The sequence below is a fragment of the Balaenoptera acutorostrata genome, chromosome 6 (assembly GCF_949987535.1).
Source record: "Balaenoptera acutorostrata chromosome 6, mBalAcu1.1, whole genome shotgun sequence".
In the NCBI taxonomy this organism is placed as follows: domain Eukaryota; kingdom Metazoa; phylum Chordata; class Mammalia; order Artiodactyla; family Balaenopteridae; genus Balaenoptera; species Balaenoptera acutorostrata.
In genome coordinates, this window is record NC_080069.1 from 524,133 (window position 1) to 542,585 (window position 18,453).

General features: G+C 41.6%; 1 protein-coding gene across 3 annotated transcripts in view; it reads right to left on the minus strand.

Moving 5' to 3' along the window:
* The window catches only part of SPOCK3 (SPARC (osteonectin), cwcv and kazal like domains proteoglycan 3), a 447,340-nt gene that overhangs the window by 14,007 nt on the left and 414,880 nt on the right, over nucleotides 1-18,453 (minus strand). For 2 of the 3 annotated variants that reach the window (XM_057549435.1, XM_057549437.1), the window contains one exon: nucleotides 104-325. The exons of the other annotated variant lie outside the window; for it this stretch is intronic. In XM_057549435.1, coding sequence (XP_057405418.1) covers nucleotides 104-325 — 222 coding nt within the window. The remainder of the gene's footprint in view (nucleotides 1-103; nucleotides 326-18,453) is intronic. 3 annotated transcript variants of the gene reach the window in all.

Below are 18,453 nucleotides of genomic sequence, written 5' to 3' on the forward strand. Positions count from 1 at the left end.
GTGTAACTCTGTCTCTGTTTTGTAAATTGAGGACAGGGTACAAATGAGCTTGTCTGTAGTGCATGGCTTTACTGCGCGGACAAGATGGGCTTTGGCTCGGTACCTTGTTGCCTCTGGAAGCAGTAGCACCACTCGTTGTTGGAGATGGAGCTGTCCTTGTACGTGTCACAGGAGCTGAAGAAGGCCTCCGCGCACCGCTCGTTCTTGTCCAGGTAAATGCTCCCAAGCTCCGACTGGTCCAGGAGCAGGTCGTAGTTTGTATCAAGTCTGTTAAACATCCAGCCGAGTGAATCCTTGCAAATTGGCAAAATACTGGTATCAAATCCTAAAGGCAAAGATGGAAGGATATTGGCTAAACATAAAAGTTGCCATCAGCAGCAAGCAAAATAAAGAAGTGTCACGGCGGGTTTGTAAGAACAAACCTGACTCCATGTTAGATCTGTTTCTTTTTCATTAACCTTTGTATCCTATTGCTTTTGCTACAGTTAAGAATGATGCCTACAGCCTAAAACATACAGGATAGCCCAGTTCTCAAGGCTCTGACCTTTAAGGGGATAACATTTTTCCATTCATATAGAGATAAAAAGTTGCCCAACAGAGAATAACATTTGTCTTGTTGGAGGTTTACAGGAACATCGTGACCTGACCTGCGTGGATAGATGCAAGAACAAGGATTCTGACACCATGAAGTTTGCAACAACCAGCCACGCCCCTCCCTCACCTGGCCTTTAAAAATGCTTTGCTGAGACCCTTCTGGGAGTTTGGGGTTTTCTGGGCATGAGCCACCCATCTACTTGCTTGGCCCTGCGATAAACTTTTCTCTGCCCCAAACTCTGACGTTCCGATTTGTTTGGCCTCACTGTGCGTCATGCATACGAACTTGCAATCAGGTTCCTTAGGGCACCTACTCAACAGTCAAAAGTCGGGCTTACATCCATCTTGAGTAACTGGTTTCAGAGTGAAGAGGGGGTAGTAATATACACCTCTCAGGAGAGCTGTGAGAGTTAACTAACCAGAATATAAGGCGTCTAGTACTAATCAGTCATTCATTCAGTGGCAGTTACTACTGTAATTATATTATATATTATTTACTATTCTTTTTTTGTTGTTCAAGCTTTTTCTGAGTAAATAGGCTAGTCGCATGCCTCGCTAGGTGGATATACCTATAACTGAATAATAATACCCTACTCATAAAGAAGTAAAATTCATTTTTTATTCAAAGGAATGAAAATGCCCTTTGAACAAAAGTATAATTAACACAATAAATAATAACTTCAATAATGCTCTGTATCTTGGTACAACCATGGTGACCGTGATAGTTCACAAGTAATATCCAGAGCAAGAATAACCAGCAGGTAATTTACACACTGCTCTGTCCTCTGCTTCCCACAAGGCAACTTTTTAAGCACACAGCCACTAGAATGAGGCAGCAGGGTGCAGTGGCAGCAGATGTGCATCAGAGCTACACACCATCGAAGTGTGTGTTACCCGGGTCAGCTGCTGACCTCGTGAAGGCTCGGTGTCCTAAAAAGCAGCAGATGCAACGTCAGCGTGTGAAGCGTAACTGAGAAATTTAATTTCAACTCTTCTTATTTGGCAGGTTTAAGCTACCTTGAACGCGGGTTTTGTCATCCGGTTTTTGTTTTATTTGTTACTTTTCATGCATTGCAAGTGAAAAAAACAATACTCGCGTCACTGGTATGGAAGAGAGGGTGTGTTTGGAGATACGACGGCTTTCTGAAAACCGAATATCAGAAAGACTTAGTCTTCAACAGCAGGAGCTGAGGAGTTTAACCATTTACGAGTGGAATCCCCTCTCAGGGGTAGTGAAGGTTATGTTCTAATAGTTACATGCACTATTTTGATAATTTTAGTTTGTTAAAATTCGAGATGCAAGAATAAGTGCAGATATAGATATTTAAGATTTCCTGTTCAAATCCTATCTAGCATTTTAAGGATACTTAGGATTAAAGATGAAATAGGACTTAAGCAATTCATAATTTCACCACCTTTTCAGGGTTTATTTTACTAATAAATTCAGAGCATATTTAGTGCTTTCTACCTGTGCATCACTGTCTCGCAATGGGGGCCAAAGGTAAAGTGGTATTTGTGACACTTTCATAAAAGCAGAGAGACAGAAATTCAGTGGTTTTTCTCACTGTTTGTATTTTTCTTTGTAAAATTGTTTGTAGAACCAAACAGAATTCTCCGAAACAAACAGACAGAGAGCAAACATGAACTGCTCAATTCCTATTGACTTTCCAGGTCTTGACCGTGGTTCTGAGAATGCAGGGTTCAAACATACAGACAAGACCCCATTCTCTTAGAGTTTACTTTGAAAACCAGCCTGGTTTGAGATATTGGTTGAAACTGCCTCTTACCACCCGAAGTTGTCAAATGCCCAGGGATTACATGAAGAAAGCAACCTGCAGAAAAAGATATACTAAAGTCTGTAAAACCATTCAAAGAACCTGAATTCGGGGTGTGAGATTCTGGTGTGCCTTGGACCCCATCCTTCCTTCCCAAGCTCATTTTAGGAGGCAATGGAGAAACTTAACTGCCTTCAGCAAGATCTTTTTTGACCCACCTCCTAGAGTAATGAAAATAAAAACAAAAATAAACAAATGGGACCTAATGAAACTTAAAAGCTTTTATACAGCAAAGGAAAGCATAAACAAAAGACAAACCACAGAATGGGAGAAAATATTTGCAAACAATGCAACCGACAAGGGATTAATCTCCAAAAATACAAACAGCTCATGCAGCTCAATATCAAAAAATCAAACAACCCAATCAAAAAACGGGCAGAAGACCTAAATAGACATTTCTCCAAAGAAGACATACAGATGGCCAACAAACACATGAAAGGATGCTCAACATCACTAATTATTAGAGAAATGCAAATCAAAACTACAGTGAGGTATCACCTCACACCGGTCAGAATGGCAATCATCAAAAATTCTACAAACAATAAATGCTGGAGAGGGTGTGGAGAAAAGGGAACACTCTTGCACTGTTGGTGGGAATGTAAATTGATACAGCCACTATGGAGAACAGTATGGAGGTTCCTTATAAAACTAAAAATAGAACTATCATATGACCCAGCAATCCCACTACTGGGTATATACCCTGAGAAAACCATAATTCAAAAAGAGTCATGTACCCCAATGTTCATTGAAGTTCTATTTACAATAGCCAGGACATGGAAGCAACCTAAATGTCCATCGACAGATGAATGGATAAAGAAGATGTGGTACGTATATACAATGGAATATTACTCAGCCATAAAAAAAGAATGAAATAGTGCCATTTGCAGAGATGTGGATGGACCTAGAGACTGTCATACAGAGTGATGGAAGTCAGAAAGAGAAAAACAAATGTTGTATATTAACGTATATATGTGGAATCTAGAAAAATGGTATAGATGATCTTATTTGTGAAGCAGAAATAGAGACATAGACGTAGAGAACAAACGTATGGATACCAAGGGGGAAAAGGGCAGGGCTGGGATGAATTGGGAGATGGGGATTAAGACATATATAATATTGATACTATGTATAAAACAGGTAACTACTGAGGACCAGCTGTATAGCACAGGGAACTCTACTCAGTGCTCTGTGGTGACCTAAATGGGAAGGAAATCCAAAAAAGAGGGGATATATGTATATGTATAGCTGATTCATCTTGCTGTACAGCAGAAACTAACAGAGCATTGTAAAGCAACTATACTCCAATAAAAGTTAATTAAAAAAGAGAAAGAGACTTAACTTGCCTTTATGAACAAAAGGTCTTGGAAGAGGAGAGAAGGGCACTGGGAGTCAGTGACGTGAGTTTATCCCCTCCCCCACCTACTTCTGAAGGGAGGGCTCATCTGGTGAGCCTCCCAGAGCTCTGCACGGGGTGGGGGGGGTGTGTGGGGGGGTGGTGGTGCTGCAAGAGCATCCCGTAAAGGCACCAGAGTCTGCGGGGACAGGGAGTGTCTGACCCCCGGGGGAAGGCCTGCTCATCTGCTTTTTGATGAGTCCTGTTGCTGCCAAAGTGGGAAAGGCAGCTGGAGTAGAGCGGCAGGGACGGCTCTGGGTCAAGCAGAGCCTGGAGGCTCAGTCTGGGTGCTGGGATGCTGAGGTGGGTGGGACACAGGGGACCCCAGAGGAGGTGCGCAGAAGCCAGCAGCTGGGGACCAGCAAGAGAGCTCCCTGGTGGGAGGAGTGATGGAGGACCAGCGCAGAGACCACAGAGCAAGCGCGCCCTGTCCTCAGCACGGTGAGGCTGCAGCGCTGACGTGACCGGACTTTGTTTTACTGGGTGGGCCAAGAAGTGCCTTCGGTTTCTTAAGTAAAAATAAAAGACACAGTTTTCATTTTCACCAAGAACTTTATGGAACAACGTATTCACCCTTTTGTTCCACTACTTTCTGCCATTTTTCAGGCAACTTGATAATTCCATCTTCCCAAAATGTTTTGTCTTTTTGAGCAACGAACTGTTCCAGGTGCTTTTTACAGTCTTCCAGGGAATTGAAATTTTCTCCATTAAGAGAATTTTGTAAAGACTGAAATAAATGGAAATCCGAAGGTGCAATGTCTGGTGAATACGGCAGATGAATCAGAACTTCCCAGCCAAGCTGTAACAGTTTCTGCCTGGTTATCAAAAAACATGTGGCCTTGCGTTATCCTGATGGAAGATTATGTGTTTTCTGTTGATTAATTCTGGACGCTTTTTGTTGAGTGCTGCTTTCAGTTGGGCTAATTGGGAGCAGTACTTGTTGGAATTATTCATTTGGTTTTCTGGAAAGAGCTCATAATAGAGGACTCCCAATCCCACCGTATACACATCACCTTCTTTGGATGAAGATCGGCCTTTGGTGTGGTTGGTGGTGGGTTATTTCTCTTGCCCCACGATCTCTTCCGTTCCACATTGTTGTACAGTATCCACTTTTCATTGCCCATCACAACTGGTTTTAAACATGGAACGTTTTCATTACGTTTCAGTAGAGAATCGCATGCGGAAGTACGGTCAAAAAGGTTTTTTTCGCTTAACTTACGTGGAACCCAAATGTCAAAGCAATTCACATAACCAAGCTGGTGCAAATGATTTTCAACGCTTGATTTGGATATTTTGAGTACGTCGGCTGTCTCCTGCGTGGTATAACGCTGATTGTTCTCAATGTCTCGATTTCATCGCTATCAACTTCAACTGGTCTACCCGACCCTGGAGCATCGCCCAGGGAGAAAGCTCCAGCACGAAACTTCGCAAACCACTTTTGACACATTTCATCAGTCACAGCACCTTCCCCATACACTGCTCAAATCTTTTTGTGCATTTCAGTTGCATCTTTACCTTTCTTGAAATAATAAAGCAGAATATGCCGAAAATGTTGCTTTTTTTCCTTCTGTCTTCAATATTAAAATGGCTACACAAAACCACACCAATTTTGATGTCTTTTTTTAAATGCACGCTGATATGACAGCTGTCACATACAAACTAACAAAATTGCTTCAAATGAAGTTAAAGACAACTAAGTGCTACTAGAGCCATCTTACGGAGAAAACCGAACGAAACTTTTGGCCAACCCAATAGAAGGAAAACAGCCTCTGCACAGGATTAGATGGGAGCTGGGGCGGAAGCTGGGAGACCAGCAGGAAGTAACCATCACAGCCCTCGTGAGAGATTTCTGCGGATTGTTTGTATCACATCTTCACTCGAGCATCTTTTGAACAATCATCAATCTTTAAAATATAAGTCTTAAAATGATCTCTGCCCAGCTTTTATGACATGCCAGTCAACATCCTTGTCAGTTGTAATGTGTTGTTATTTTTCTCAGTATAGGGTGAAAGAAAAGTGGTCTTAACCATTCAATGGTTTTTGTAGCTCTACTTTGAGGAGAGCTTTTCTACAAATCAGATATCAACATGAAAGAATATTTCTGAAAATATGACATGCATAGATACTTAACAAACCTTAGACACAACAGGACCAAGAGTTTATCCTTTATGTTACAAAGAAACGGACTTCTTATAGAGTACATGCCTGGTGAATGATCAATTTGATGACATGTGATGTCTTAGATGGAGAATGTCAGGGAATCTGATTTGGATTCAGGTCACTGGCCCGAGTTCTGCCACTACCTTGTTGTGGTTAAGTTATTTAATGTATCAAGGCTGTAATGTCCACACTGAGACAATGTGGGGATTTTTAAAGTATGATCTCTATGTTACCCTGGAGATAAAAAATACAGTGAGTTTATGTTATTTGAATGATATATTTATACACAAAGTTGTGTTACAAGGGTCACTGGAATGATAAGTAACAGAAAAGGACTAGCAATAAAATTATTCTGATAGTCTAAATTATCAATAAATGTATACTATTCAGTATGATTCTGTTGATGCTACAAATATAAAATAAAATTAATTTGGAAAAAATTTTAAACTTTTGGAGCCACAGACACTATGTGGTGACTTTGAGCATCTCGGATGTGCTGCTGTATATTTATTACATATAATACAGTACAAATATTATATATGTGTGTATATATATATGAAAGAATTCTAGGTCCAGCCAGAAATCTGACTTGGGTCACCGAAGTAAAAACTTTTGCTTTCACCCAATTTCTGAAGTCTACTTTGCCTCATAGAAACATAACCACTCCAGCTTCCTTATGATTAGAATTTCCACTATTTTACTTTCAACTAATTTTCATTTTACATTTAAAATGGGTCTCTGAGAGACAGCACGGCACTGAGTCTCACATTTTTTCCAAGTCTGACAATCTCGGCCTTTTTACTGAAGTGTTAAGGCCACTTGCATTTAATATTATCAAAGTGGTTGTATTTAAAACTTCCATCTTGTTATTATTTGATTTGTCCCCTCTGTTATTTGTCTTTTCCTGTCTTGTTTTTTATTAAACATGTTGCTCTTGTTTTTTATGATTCCCACTTAATCTCCACTATTGGTTTATGTGGCAGGCAAAACCGTGGTCCCTCAAAGATATCCACGTGGACCTATGTGATACCACATCCAAAAGGGAGTTATGAGTATGGGTGGAATTAAAGTTCCTAATCAGTTGACTTTAAAATTGGGAGCTCATCATGCATTATCTGCATTGACCCAACCTAATCACATAAACCCTTAAAAGTGAAGAACTTTTCCCAGCTGTAGTCAGACAGAAATGACACAGAAAAAAAAGGCTTTAATGAAGGAGGCTGTGAGCCCAGGAACACGGGTGGTCCCTAGGAACTGAGCACAACACAAAGGAAAGGGGGCCCTGGTCCTACAGCCGCAGGAGCCGAATTCTGACCACCATCCACTGACCAGGGAAATGGATCCTCTCCTGGAGCTTCCGACACCTCGATCTTAGTGTGGTGAGACCTGCGTTAGACCTCGGACCTACAGAGCTGTGAAACGATGCATCTGTGCTCCTAAACTACTAAGTTTTGAGGTAATGTTACATCAGCAGTAGAAAATTAACGTAGTTTATTCACTATATTTATTTTATTGTTTGGTGGTTGCCCAGGGTTTACAGTATATGTCACTGGCTATCATGTCTACCTTCAGATAATGTCACAGCCTTGACATCGCTGTAAGGAACTTACCAGAGTGTACTTAGACCCCAATTCCTCCACACTTTCTGCAATTCACCCATTTAAATTCTACATGTTATAAACCCCATGCGCTGTTACAATGTTTGCTCTAAACAACTTAATAGCTTTTCAACTGATTAAAAATGAGAAAAGAAACACTTTTACTTTAAAGGAAACTTTGTTTTCTGTGCATAATACTCTGACACCAAGCGTGCGGGTTTTCCGCCCAGCACTACTCTATTTTCTGTGGACGGCAGCGAGGGTCCTGCAGCTCAGTTCAGTCCTTACCTCCGTCCTCAGACCCCAGAGCCTATGGGCTCAGCTCCACACGACGGCGCCCACCCCACATACCAGCTGCGAGAGGTGGGGACTTGGGTCGACTGGGCTGCAGACGGGGGTTCCCACAACACTCCTCAGGTTCCGTAACTTATTAGAACGGCACAGAACTCAGGGAAAACATTACCTACGTTTGCCAGTTCATTGTAAAGGCAATTATAAAAGACAGCAATAGACAGCCCGATGAAGCGGTACCCAGGGCGAGTTCTGGAAGGGTTCCGGGCTGGAGCTTCTGTCCCACGGGGCTGGCGTGTGTCACCCTCTCAGCACGGGGGCGCACCCACCAACCCAGAAGCTCTCTGGACCCTGTGATTGGGGATTTTATGGAGACTCCACCATGGAGGCATGAACGACTATTAACTCCATCTCCTCCCCAGAGGATGGAGGGGGGCTGAAAGCTCCTCCCTCCTAACCGGGGCTCGGTCCTTCTGGTGACCACCCCCCAACCTGGGGCCATCCAGGAGCCCCAGAGTCGCCCCCTTCCATAGAAGACGCTCCTTTCACCCAGCAGTTCCAGGGGATTCGGGAGCTCTGTGGAAGGACCTCCTATCACCCTCATCACGCAGGAAATAACAAGGGTTTTAGGAACCCTGTGTCAAGAACTGGGGTCAAAGACCAGGTATTAGAACAAGATATGCTCCCAGCACTTCTACTACTCAGGAAATTAGGGTAACAGAAGCTCTGTGTCAGGAATCCTGGGCAGGGACCAAATGCATTATTTCTCACCATGTCACATTTCTGGTCCGTGATAGTCCTCTGTGTAGATAGAAACTTCAGTATGGCATCACTACCTTCTAGAAATTCCTGTAACATTTCTTGAAATCTCTCAACTTTGGATTGTTTAAAATGTCTTGATTTTAGCTTTCTTTGCCAGGGATGGTAGTTTTTTTCTTTTCTTTTAGCACATTAGAAATGTTCCACTGTGTTCTGGCCTCGTGGTCTCTGGGGAAAAGCTTGCCGATGTCCTGACCTTTGTTCCTCTGAACAAAATTTGTCCTCCCCCCTTTATTTTCCTTCCAGCTGCTTTTAAGAGGCTCTTCTTAATGCTGACTTTCAGCATTTTGATTAGGGTATGCTTTGGGTTCGTTTTTCTTTATTTCTGTTTCTTGATGTTTGTTGTACTTGTATCTGTGGGTTTATAATATTCATCAAGTTCAGAAAATTTTAGCCATTATTTCTTCATATAACTTTCTAAGCCTCACACCTCCAGTACTGTTACTTATAGGTAATGCATCTGACATGGCCCCAGAGTTCACTAAGACACAGGCTTCTGTTTGTTTCTTTTTTCCTATGTGCTTTATTTTGGGTAGTTTCTATCATCTCTCTTCAGGTACGTGGCCTTTTTTTCCTGCAGTGTCCAATGTGCTTTTAACTCACCCAGCACATTCTTCATATCATTTATTGCCAGCTTCCCCAGATATACTATGTGGGTGTTTTCTTCATATATCCCCTCTTGCAACTGCTGTCCCTTTTTACCTTTATATAACTGTGCATATTAATAATATTTACAATAGTTATTTCAGGTCCTTGGATACTCATCCCACCATCACTGTTATTTCTGGGTATATTTTCTGGATTGCAGTTTCTCCAAGTTGTGGACCATATTTTTATGCTTCATAGCATACTTGGTAGATCTCAGTTGGACGCCGCACGTTGTGAATTTTAAGTTATCGGTGGCTGGGTTTTGTGGAATTCCTCTATGTGTTATACTTACTTCTGGCATGAAGTTAAAAACCTGCACGTCAGTCTGACTCTGAAGGCAGCTTTAAGGCTTTGTTACGTGGGTGCAGAGCAGATCTTCATTCCAGGACAGATATAGTCCCACCAGCAATGCAAGTCTTATTTCATCATAGGGACGAACAACCATTTCTTCATCTACTCACCAGGCAAGGACATTTGGGTTCTGGCCAGTTTTGTAATTATAAGTAAAGTTGCTATAAACATTCACATATATGTTTTTATGTGAGTGTATGTTGTAATTTCTCAAGGATAAATATCTTGAGATGGGATTTCTGGGTCATATGGTACGTTTATGCTCCTTTTAGAAAACACTGCCCAACCGTTCTTCAGAGTGGCTGCACCACTTTGCATTTCCACCAGCAGCAGACGAGAGACACAGTTACCCAGGCCTCACCTAGCACTGCTATTCACTTGGAGCCATTCTCATAAGGATGTAAGAGGCATCTCACCGTGAACAAAAGTTTAGCATCTCCCTAATGTTGACGGACGTCCAGATTATTTTCATGTGTTAATTACACCATATCCCTTCTTTGGTGATGTATACAGATGTCCTGCCCACTTTTAGTTGGGTTGTTTGTTTTACCACTATTGAGAAATGAGTGTTATTTATATTTTCTAGATGCAAGTCCTTTATCAGATATGTATTTGTCAATATTTTGTCCCACTTTGTGGCTTGTCTTTTCACTGTTTAATCAGTATCTTTCAAAAATCAAACATTTTTAACATTGATGAAGTTTGGCATCACTTTTTCCTTTTAGGCATCGTGTCTAAGAAACCTCTGCTGACCAAAGGTGACATGTGTTTGTGCTTACGTTTCCTCCTATAAGTTTTATAGTCTTAGGCTGTCCACTTAGGACTGACTTTTACTTCAGGTAAATGGTGACTTTGGGACTCTCTTCCACGGACTGCTCCGTTGGACACAAGTGAAAGTCAGGCCACCCTTACCCCACCTGGGGAGAAAGTGAACCTCCCGGCTAGGAGCGGGGACTGCATGTTCCCTTGTGCTCTGCACGTGCCTTGTGTTGCTCCATCGCGGGACACACTGCAGCCCTGGGCCCCGTGATCACATGGCCTGCCGGCCACGGCAGCTCCTCAGAGGGAAGCAGACACCGAGCTCTGGACCCCTGCCTGGGTCCCGCAGGCTCTCTCCTGGTCACAGAGCCCAGGACGAGGTACACACACGTGGCCCCTTCCCCAGGGCGGCTGCCTGCCTCACGTCTAATCCCGACACCACCAGGGTCACTGCGGGCTTTGTTCCTGTAGCTGCGCATCTCGAAGTGAAAACCGGGCACAAATGGGATCCCCTCCCCACCCTGTCCCAGCGCCTCTACCTTCCTTCCTGGTCCTCAGAGCTGCAGTCAAGGGTAATCAGTCAAAATCAGGGCAAGGAACCCCAGGATCTTAAAGACAATCACGCAAAATTAGTACATTTAGGGATTATTATAAATGATCCCCTTTTAGTTTATATGTAATTAACTTTAAAACTAGTGAGAAGGTAATACTTCATATAAAAAATTTACTCATAAATAGATTTAACTCGTTATCAACCTTTGCATTTTCCAACGGATGTTAGAACACGGGGACCCAATGCTACAAGTGATAGAGTGGAGACTAAATAAACAGAAAGTACATAAACTGTATTTAAAAAGCACGCGATGCTGTCTGCTTCTAGTATTTCTAAAAATGCCTCGCTCCCTATTTTTCTCCACTGCTCTGACCGGGTCTGTGCTGTACATCTGGGTTATAATGTGGCCCCAGTGTTCCAGCTGGGACATTCTTCTCATAAGAGGCTCGATGCCCAATTTCCAGGAGCTCACAACTCACAGTGTTATCACAAAGACAGGGGATCTGTGCGTGAAATGCTCTCCCATTGTCACAAAAAGGATCAAATCTGCTAGTCTGTCAATATGAGATGAGAGAAAAAATAACTGAGGGATAATTTAAATTTATAAAACTGAAATATGTATTAGTTAGGAAACTGACACAATGCAACATTCAAAAATGGTTTTTTAGAGTCTAAGGTAATTTGTACCTTATAACAAATTCAGAAATAACACACAGCTGTGTATGGTTTACTCAGAGTGGCTTCAGGTCACAGGCTGTGGTTCTGCATGGCGTGGCCTGAAGGTCTCCGACGGCCGTGACTTCCTGAAAGTTCCCCTTGGGTCTTTGCAAGGTCCTCCCCTCCCTTGAGAATGATAACTTTCATGAACTTTTACGATAGTTTTTCGAAACAGAAGTAACCTAGGGCTCAATCTAATAATAAATGTCATATTTGGGATACTTATATTTTTAGGATGTTAAAAATAATAAGTATGTGGGTTTTTTTTCATCAGCATAAAAAGAATATTATATGCAAATAATTAAATTTAAAAGGATAAAATTAACATGTTTGTATGCAGCCAAGGATGGGAACTGCATTTAGAAGGAGGTTAGGTCACTTACTTTCTTCTCCTCTCCAGTGTTCCTGAGATACAGTTGACATAACATTGTATTATTTAGTCCAAAGTGTGCAGCATATTCTCTTAGCAACTTTCAAATACACAACACAGCATTGTTAACTGTAGTCGCCATGCTGCACATTACATCCCAGGACTTATTTATCCCCAGAACCTCTTATCTTCTAAGTGGAAGTTTGTACCTTTTGACCCCTTCACTCAGGTCCCACATCACCCATGCCCACCTCTGGGAACTACCAGTCTGCTCTCTGTAGCCATGAGTTCTCTTTTTTTTAGATTCCTCATACACATGAGATCATAGGGTATTTGTCTTTCTCTGTCTGACTTATTTCACTTATATTTGGGATATTTAAAAGAGAACATTTAAGTAAAGCCATTGTAATTTACTTATGTTGTAAAATTTGTCATTATCTTAAAACGCTTTCAATAGTTAAACTAAAATTTTTTATCATGGTATGAGACTCTATCAAAGTTTGTCTGAAAAAAGTAATACTATATTTTACTTGTTACTTGTTATTTTGTAACTTAGGTGTTGCTGAGCAATCAAGCATAGCTAGGGTGTGAAGCTGGGCACTGTGTTGAAAATAAATTACAACGAACCTTGTGGGAGAAGATAATGCTTAACTCTTGAGACATTTTACAACATTCTCTCCTTTTATTTATTAATCCATTTTTGTCAGTGTCCTTCCTTTATCTGTTCCTTAAGTACTGGTATTCTATCTAAAATATGACACAAATGAACGTATCTACGAAACAGAAACAGACTCAGCGAGAGAACAGACTTGTGGCTGCCAAGGGGGAAGGAGCGGGCAGGGGAGGGAAGGAGTGGGAGTTTGGGATTAGCAGATGCAAACTAGCATATATAGGATGGATAAACAACAAGGTCCTACTGTGTAGCACAGGGAACTATATTCAATATCCTGTGATAAACCATAATGGAAAAGAGTATTTAAAGAAAGGATGTAAAAAAATAATAAATATTGGTATTCTAAAAACTCATTTCTCGGGCTTCCCTGGTGGCGCAGTGGTTGAGAATCTGCCTGCCAATGCAGGGGACACGGGTTCGAGCCCTGGTCTGGGAGGATCCCACGTGCCGCGGAGCGACTGGGCCCGTGAGCCACAACTACTGAGCCTGCGCGTCTGGAGCCTGTGCTCCGCAACGGGAGAGGCCGCGATGGTGAGAGGCCCGCGCACCACGATGAAGAGTGGCCCCCGCTCGCCGCAACTAGAGAAAGCCCTAGCATAGAAACGACGACCCAACACAGCCATACATAAATAAATAAATAAATACATAAAAACTCATTCCTCAACTGATTTTTTTCTATTTATTCACACCAGCTCGTGGGGGGATCATTCACTTACGTGGTCTTAACCAACGTCCCTCAGAGCCCGCAGCCTATGTCTTCAGCCCCCCTACCTTTTCTGAGGTTCATACTACGTCAGTATAAGCACAGGTCTTATCATATAAGACACTGTATGATAACAGTTCACTGATTATGTAATCACATATACACATATCTCAGACAAGTGTGGTTTACAGGATATAGTCTGAATCCACTTTTATTTTTTCTCTGATGCTCTCTACACATTTGTTCTTTGGTGAAAGTTTCATTCTATCTCTGGGTGAAAGCCCAGGTGGTCCCCTAATTCCTTCAGCTCGGCTTCAGGTAACAAGCGTAGGTGAACTGGCGTTTCAGAATGCCTGACCTCACGTGACCCACACAGCCCCAAACCTGACCCCCCGGTCCCCACCTGGGGATGTGGCAAAGGCAGTCATGTAAGGGGTGCATCATGGACCCCGGTCCTTCTTCATTCCCTTGTTGTCTTATGACTCTCCTCTTACCTTCTCTTTCTCTTATGACCACCTCCAGTTTGGGAGTAGGTGAAGGATACTTAAGGGTGGGGGGTAGTTTCTCACCACACTGATGTCTGGCTGAGGACGGCTTGGTGCTGGGTGGGTTCATCAGGCTTTTAAAGCTTCATCTGTCTTTCTCCTTGTAGATCCTTTTATGGACCTTCCAGGGCTCCCTGGTGTGAACAACTGCATCTCCTGGATGTGTGACACTCCTCTGCCATCACCTCAGCCCCTGCACACCTGGTGGTCCATTCTCTGTTGGGACTTACTCACTACTCCCTCTTGGGCAGAATTACGTTGGTTCTCACTCACATGGCTCAAATATTGTCCACAGTAAATATCCTTGTGTGTCTTGACCAAACACACAACTCCAAAGCAGCAGCAACTTTCCTTTGCTTTGACATCAAACAAGTAAGCAGCTCATGACTGTCTCTGACTCTCAGATTTTCCTGGTGAAATTCAGACCAGAATCCAATTGTCTGGGAACACATAGAAAACTGAGTGGTTTTGTTGAAATCTGTCTCTCAATTTGAAGTGAAGGGAAGCACAAATTTATCATCTTCTTAGATAACATTAAAAACTTTGGACAGTAAAACATAAGTTTGTTTTGAGGTAGTGAATGCATTTAGGGAAAGACATCCAAAGCAGTACCAATCGTTCATTATCAGCTCAGGACAGGGATCTGGGGAAGGAAACGCTTAGACAAGACTCACTCAAGGACTCACTTGGGCAGAAAGACCGATATCCCAGGCCTGGTCAGGCACAGTAAGGATAGGGGAGTATCCTTCACTTGTAAAAGGAAAGAGAAATCACTATGCAGCACCCTCTGAATTTTATATATCCCATGACTTATGAAATATTTAGCATACAGAAATCTTCAATTGAGGATATAAAAATTATCATGGAAATAAATGGTTTACTGTATGAAAATCATCTCCTTAAAATAATCTTTATAGGTAGAGATATAAAGTATTAGGGATGCCCACCAAAATACTTTTTCCTAATATTAAGGACATGGTTTTAATCATTAAATCTCAAGATACTAAAAACCTGGGTAAATTTTTGAAATTTCCAACAGTTAGCGCCAAGACTAATATGAGTAAATGTGACAAATAAATAATTTAATGGACAAAAATCTTTCTCTTGTGAGCTGGTATAGATTATCAATATAACTCAATTCAAGAAAGCTTTAAATACATGTATTAATCCCACTCTATAAAAGTTATTTATATTTATAAGAAAAGAAACAAAAACATTCAGAAACATAATAATAAAGGCAAAATAATGATTAGTAATTTTTTGAAACATTTCTAAAATCTTTAGCCAAGATGAAATAGGAAACTATCCTCTTTGTGCAAGTGTGTTTATATGTCTTTATGTGTACGAGTGTATCAGAGGCAGCTATCACAATCTAGATGAATTATGTATTTGAACTAATTTAATATTCCTTGAGTACTGAGAGATCCTTTGGGAGGTTACACAAAGATTCAAAGAGCATAAGTTCATAAGTTCAGAGCCTACAAAATCTATATTCAAATCCCAGCTCTACCACTTACTTACTGTGTGACTTCATGTTTTAACTCTCAACCTTCTTCATTATAAAGTGGAGAAAATAATATCCATCCCGTCCCCTTATCCTCCACATTCACCAATTCTTATAATCCTTTAGAGCACTGAAATTCCCATGAGACATCTAAAATCACTTTTAATAAATGCCTAGCAATGTCTCTTCTCTTCAAAGATGTGTCAAAGTCTTCTGAAAGGCAGAAGTTATCAAACACAAAGTCTTTATAATCGAAAATCATCTCTCAACGTTCCTGAGTGTTTATGCCACTGTAGAGAACGGAGTTATTCACATCTAGACTGTAGACACGTAGCAGTTCAGTCCCTCATCTTACGGAAATGCAAGCCTGTATTAACAACTGCATCTGCTTAGGCAGCAAACGTATCAGCATAACTGAGATTCACATAAAATCAATGTAAAACCACTCAAAGGAAAGCAAAAACTCATTAAATGTAAATTTTGAAACATAGTCAAATTGACTGACGGATTGCCCTCACTCATGAAGGTTTAGAATTTTAAAGAGTACTGTAATACCAAAAAAAAAAAAAGAAGACTGTTAAATTCAGGAAGGAAGAGGGATAAACAGGAATATGTAATGGAAAATAAAGTATCATTCTAGCCCACACTGGGTTCAATACACAGGTCTTGTAGATTCAAAGACAAAAATAAGGTAAGACAAAAATCCTCTCCTCAACCTGTCAATTAAATAGTTATTTTAGATTCTGTTTCCAGTAATGTCTGAGTAACATATACTGGACTGATTCTCCTACTCATAAATTGTTAAACTCTGCACATAATTTAAAAAAAAGACAGGAAGGAACCAAAGAGTGGTTAAGAAGCAGGCATGCTCTGGCGGGTAACCCACACTTTGAGGAGGGAAGTTCTACGGAGTGAATTCTCAGGTCTCACTGTTTTTCAGCCTGGGGACAGATCTGGCATGGCAAATCACATGAGGGACAATGGTGGCAAAAGAATGCAGACATTCCAGCTTGGAAGAATCAAAAGACTGTGTAAAACTGCTGAAGATCTAGGGAGAAATTTGGGAAGGAAAAGAGCCAGAGAGCCCAACATTGTCTGCCCTAGATTCTGATGACCCATCAGACACACACACACACACACACACCGTGGACTCAACTCACCTCCACTAGAGGCTGCAAATCTGAACTGAGGTTAGAGCTGGTGCCCAAGAAATATAGTTTTCATTTAGAGCCCAACAAAATTAATCATCTGCTAAAACAAAAAACACTCAGTGGACTAAACTAACATAACAAAGCCTCCCACAATTTAATATCCATAACATCGGGGGCACCATCCAGAATTAGGAGATCTATAAAGCACCAGGGAAATGGGACATGTTCTTAAAAGAAGAGATGATCAATTGAGAATAAACCTGAGATGAACCAGTTGTTGAGGTAGCAGACAAAATTTTAAAGCAAATAAAATAGCTCTCTTAAATGAAGGAAAAAATATGCTTGTAATAATTGCAATGACAGGAACGATGAGAAGAGAAGTAGAAATTATAAGAAAGAACTAAATGGGAAGTCAAGAATAAAATAACAGATAAAGCTACACAACTTTTAAAAAAATCACAGATGAAGTCAAGAGCAGAAGTGAGTACACAGAGGAAAGAAAGATACTTGTCTATAGATCAGCTGCAAGAATCTACTGCGAAGAAAAGCCAGGATAGGGATGAGCAGAGCCTCTGAGACTGTTACATTATATCAAGGAGCAAAACACATGTAATTCAAGCCCAGAAGAGAAGAGAGAGAGAACGGGGCAGGAGAAGTGGTCGGAGGAAAGGTGGTAGAAGTTTTGATAAATATCTAAATTTACAGATTAAAGAGATGTAACAGTCCTCAAGCAAAAACACAGAGGAGGTCATTTCTAGTCAAACTGCTAAGAACTAAAGATAAACGACACATCACACTTAAACAATTCAGTTAAATCCTGGTATCTCATCAGAAATTACAGAGTCCAGGAAGGGTTGAATGATATCTTTAAATGAGGAAAGAAAAAATGTTTTTAATGCTTTCAAACATCTATATCCATTGAAAATATTCTTCAGGCAAGAATTCCCTGCTTCCACTGAGGGAGGAAGTTGTAAAGAGTATTTTTATCACCCTAACAGTAAGAAAAATATGAATCATCTACAAAACCACAATTTTTTTGAGCTCATCAGGGACTCTGTGTCTCTGGGCAGTGTAATAACTCAGGACCCATGACAGGCTTGCAGTTCCAGAAGGAGATGGTGCGAGCATTTGATCACCTGAGAAAGCCACAGAACATTACATAAGCTAAGGAGGAGGACGCAGCCAAGATCTTCCATGAATTGCGGAAGGCTTAGTGTGTGTCTACTCTATGACAGCAAACAACCCCTGGAAGCCACAAAAGGAAGAGGAATCCATAAGCACCAACAGATTTTATTCCACAGACCTCAGCAAGTGCTTTCAAGAAAGACACAGGTGTGGGACAAGAGACCCAGGAAAGCCACCTGAGAAGCAGAAGCTGCTGTGAGAAAGTATGAGGGTCCACCTATGCCCCCTTTCCTGTACCCCTCACAGAGCAAGCGTGAAGTTCCTGGGGGAGAGTGGGAGCCTCTGTCACCCTGTGGACACAGCTGAGGATACTTCACCAGAGGAGTGGGAAAGGAAAGCCCAGCTCTCTCTGAGTGAGAGCAGGACAATATTCAGGGTACAGATCATGGGAGAACCCTGCCACCAGCGGAGGATGGGGTCTCTGAGAAGGTCCCACCTCGAGACCCAGGTACATGGTCCTACCTACGGCTACAGCTCAACCAGAACAGAAAGGGATCTCCTAGGTCTGGGTAGCACCTGTCGAATACCGAGTATCAGCAGCCTGCCAGCGGGGGAAAGACCATGAAGGGGGACCTTCCCTGAGGCTGGGTTTCAAAGGAAAACC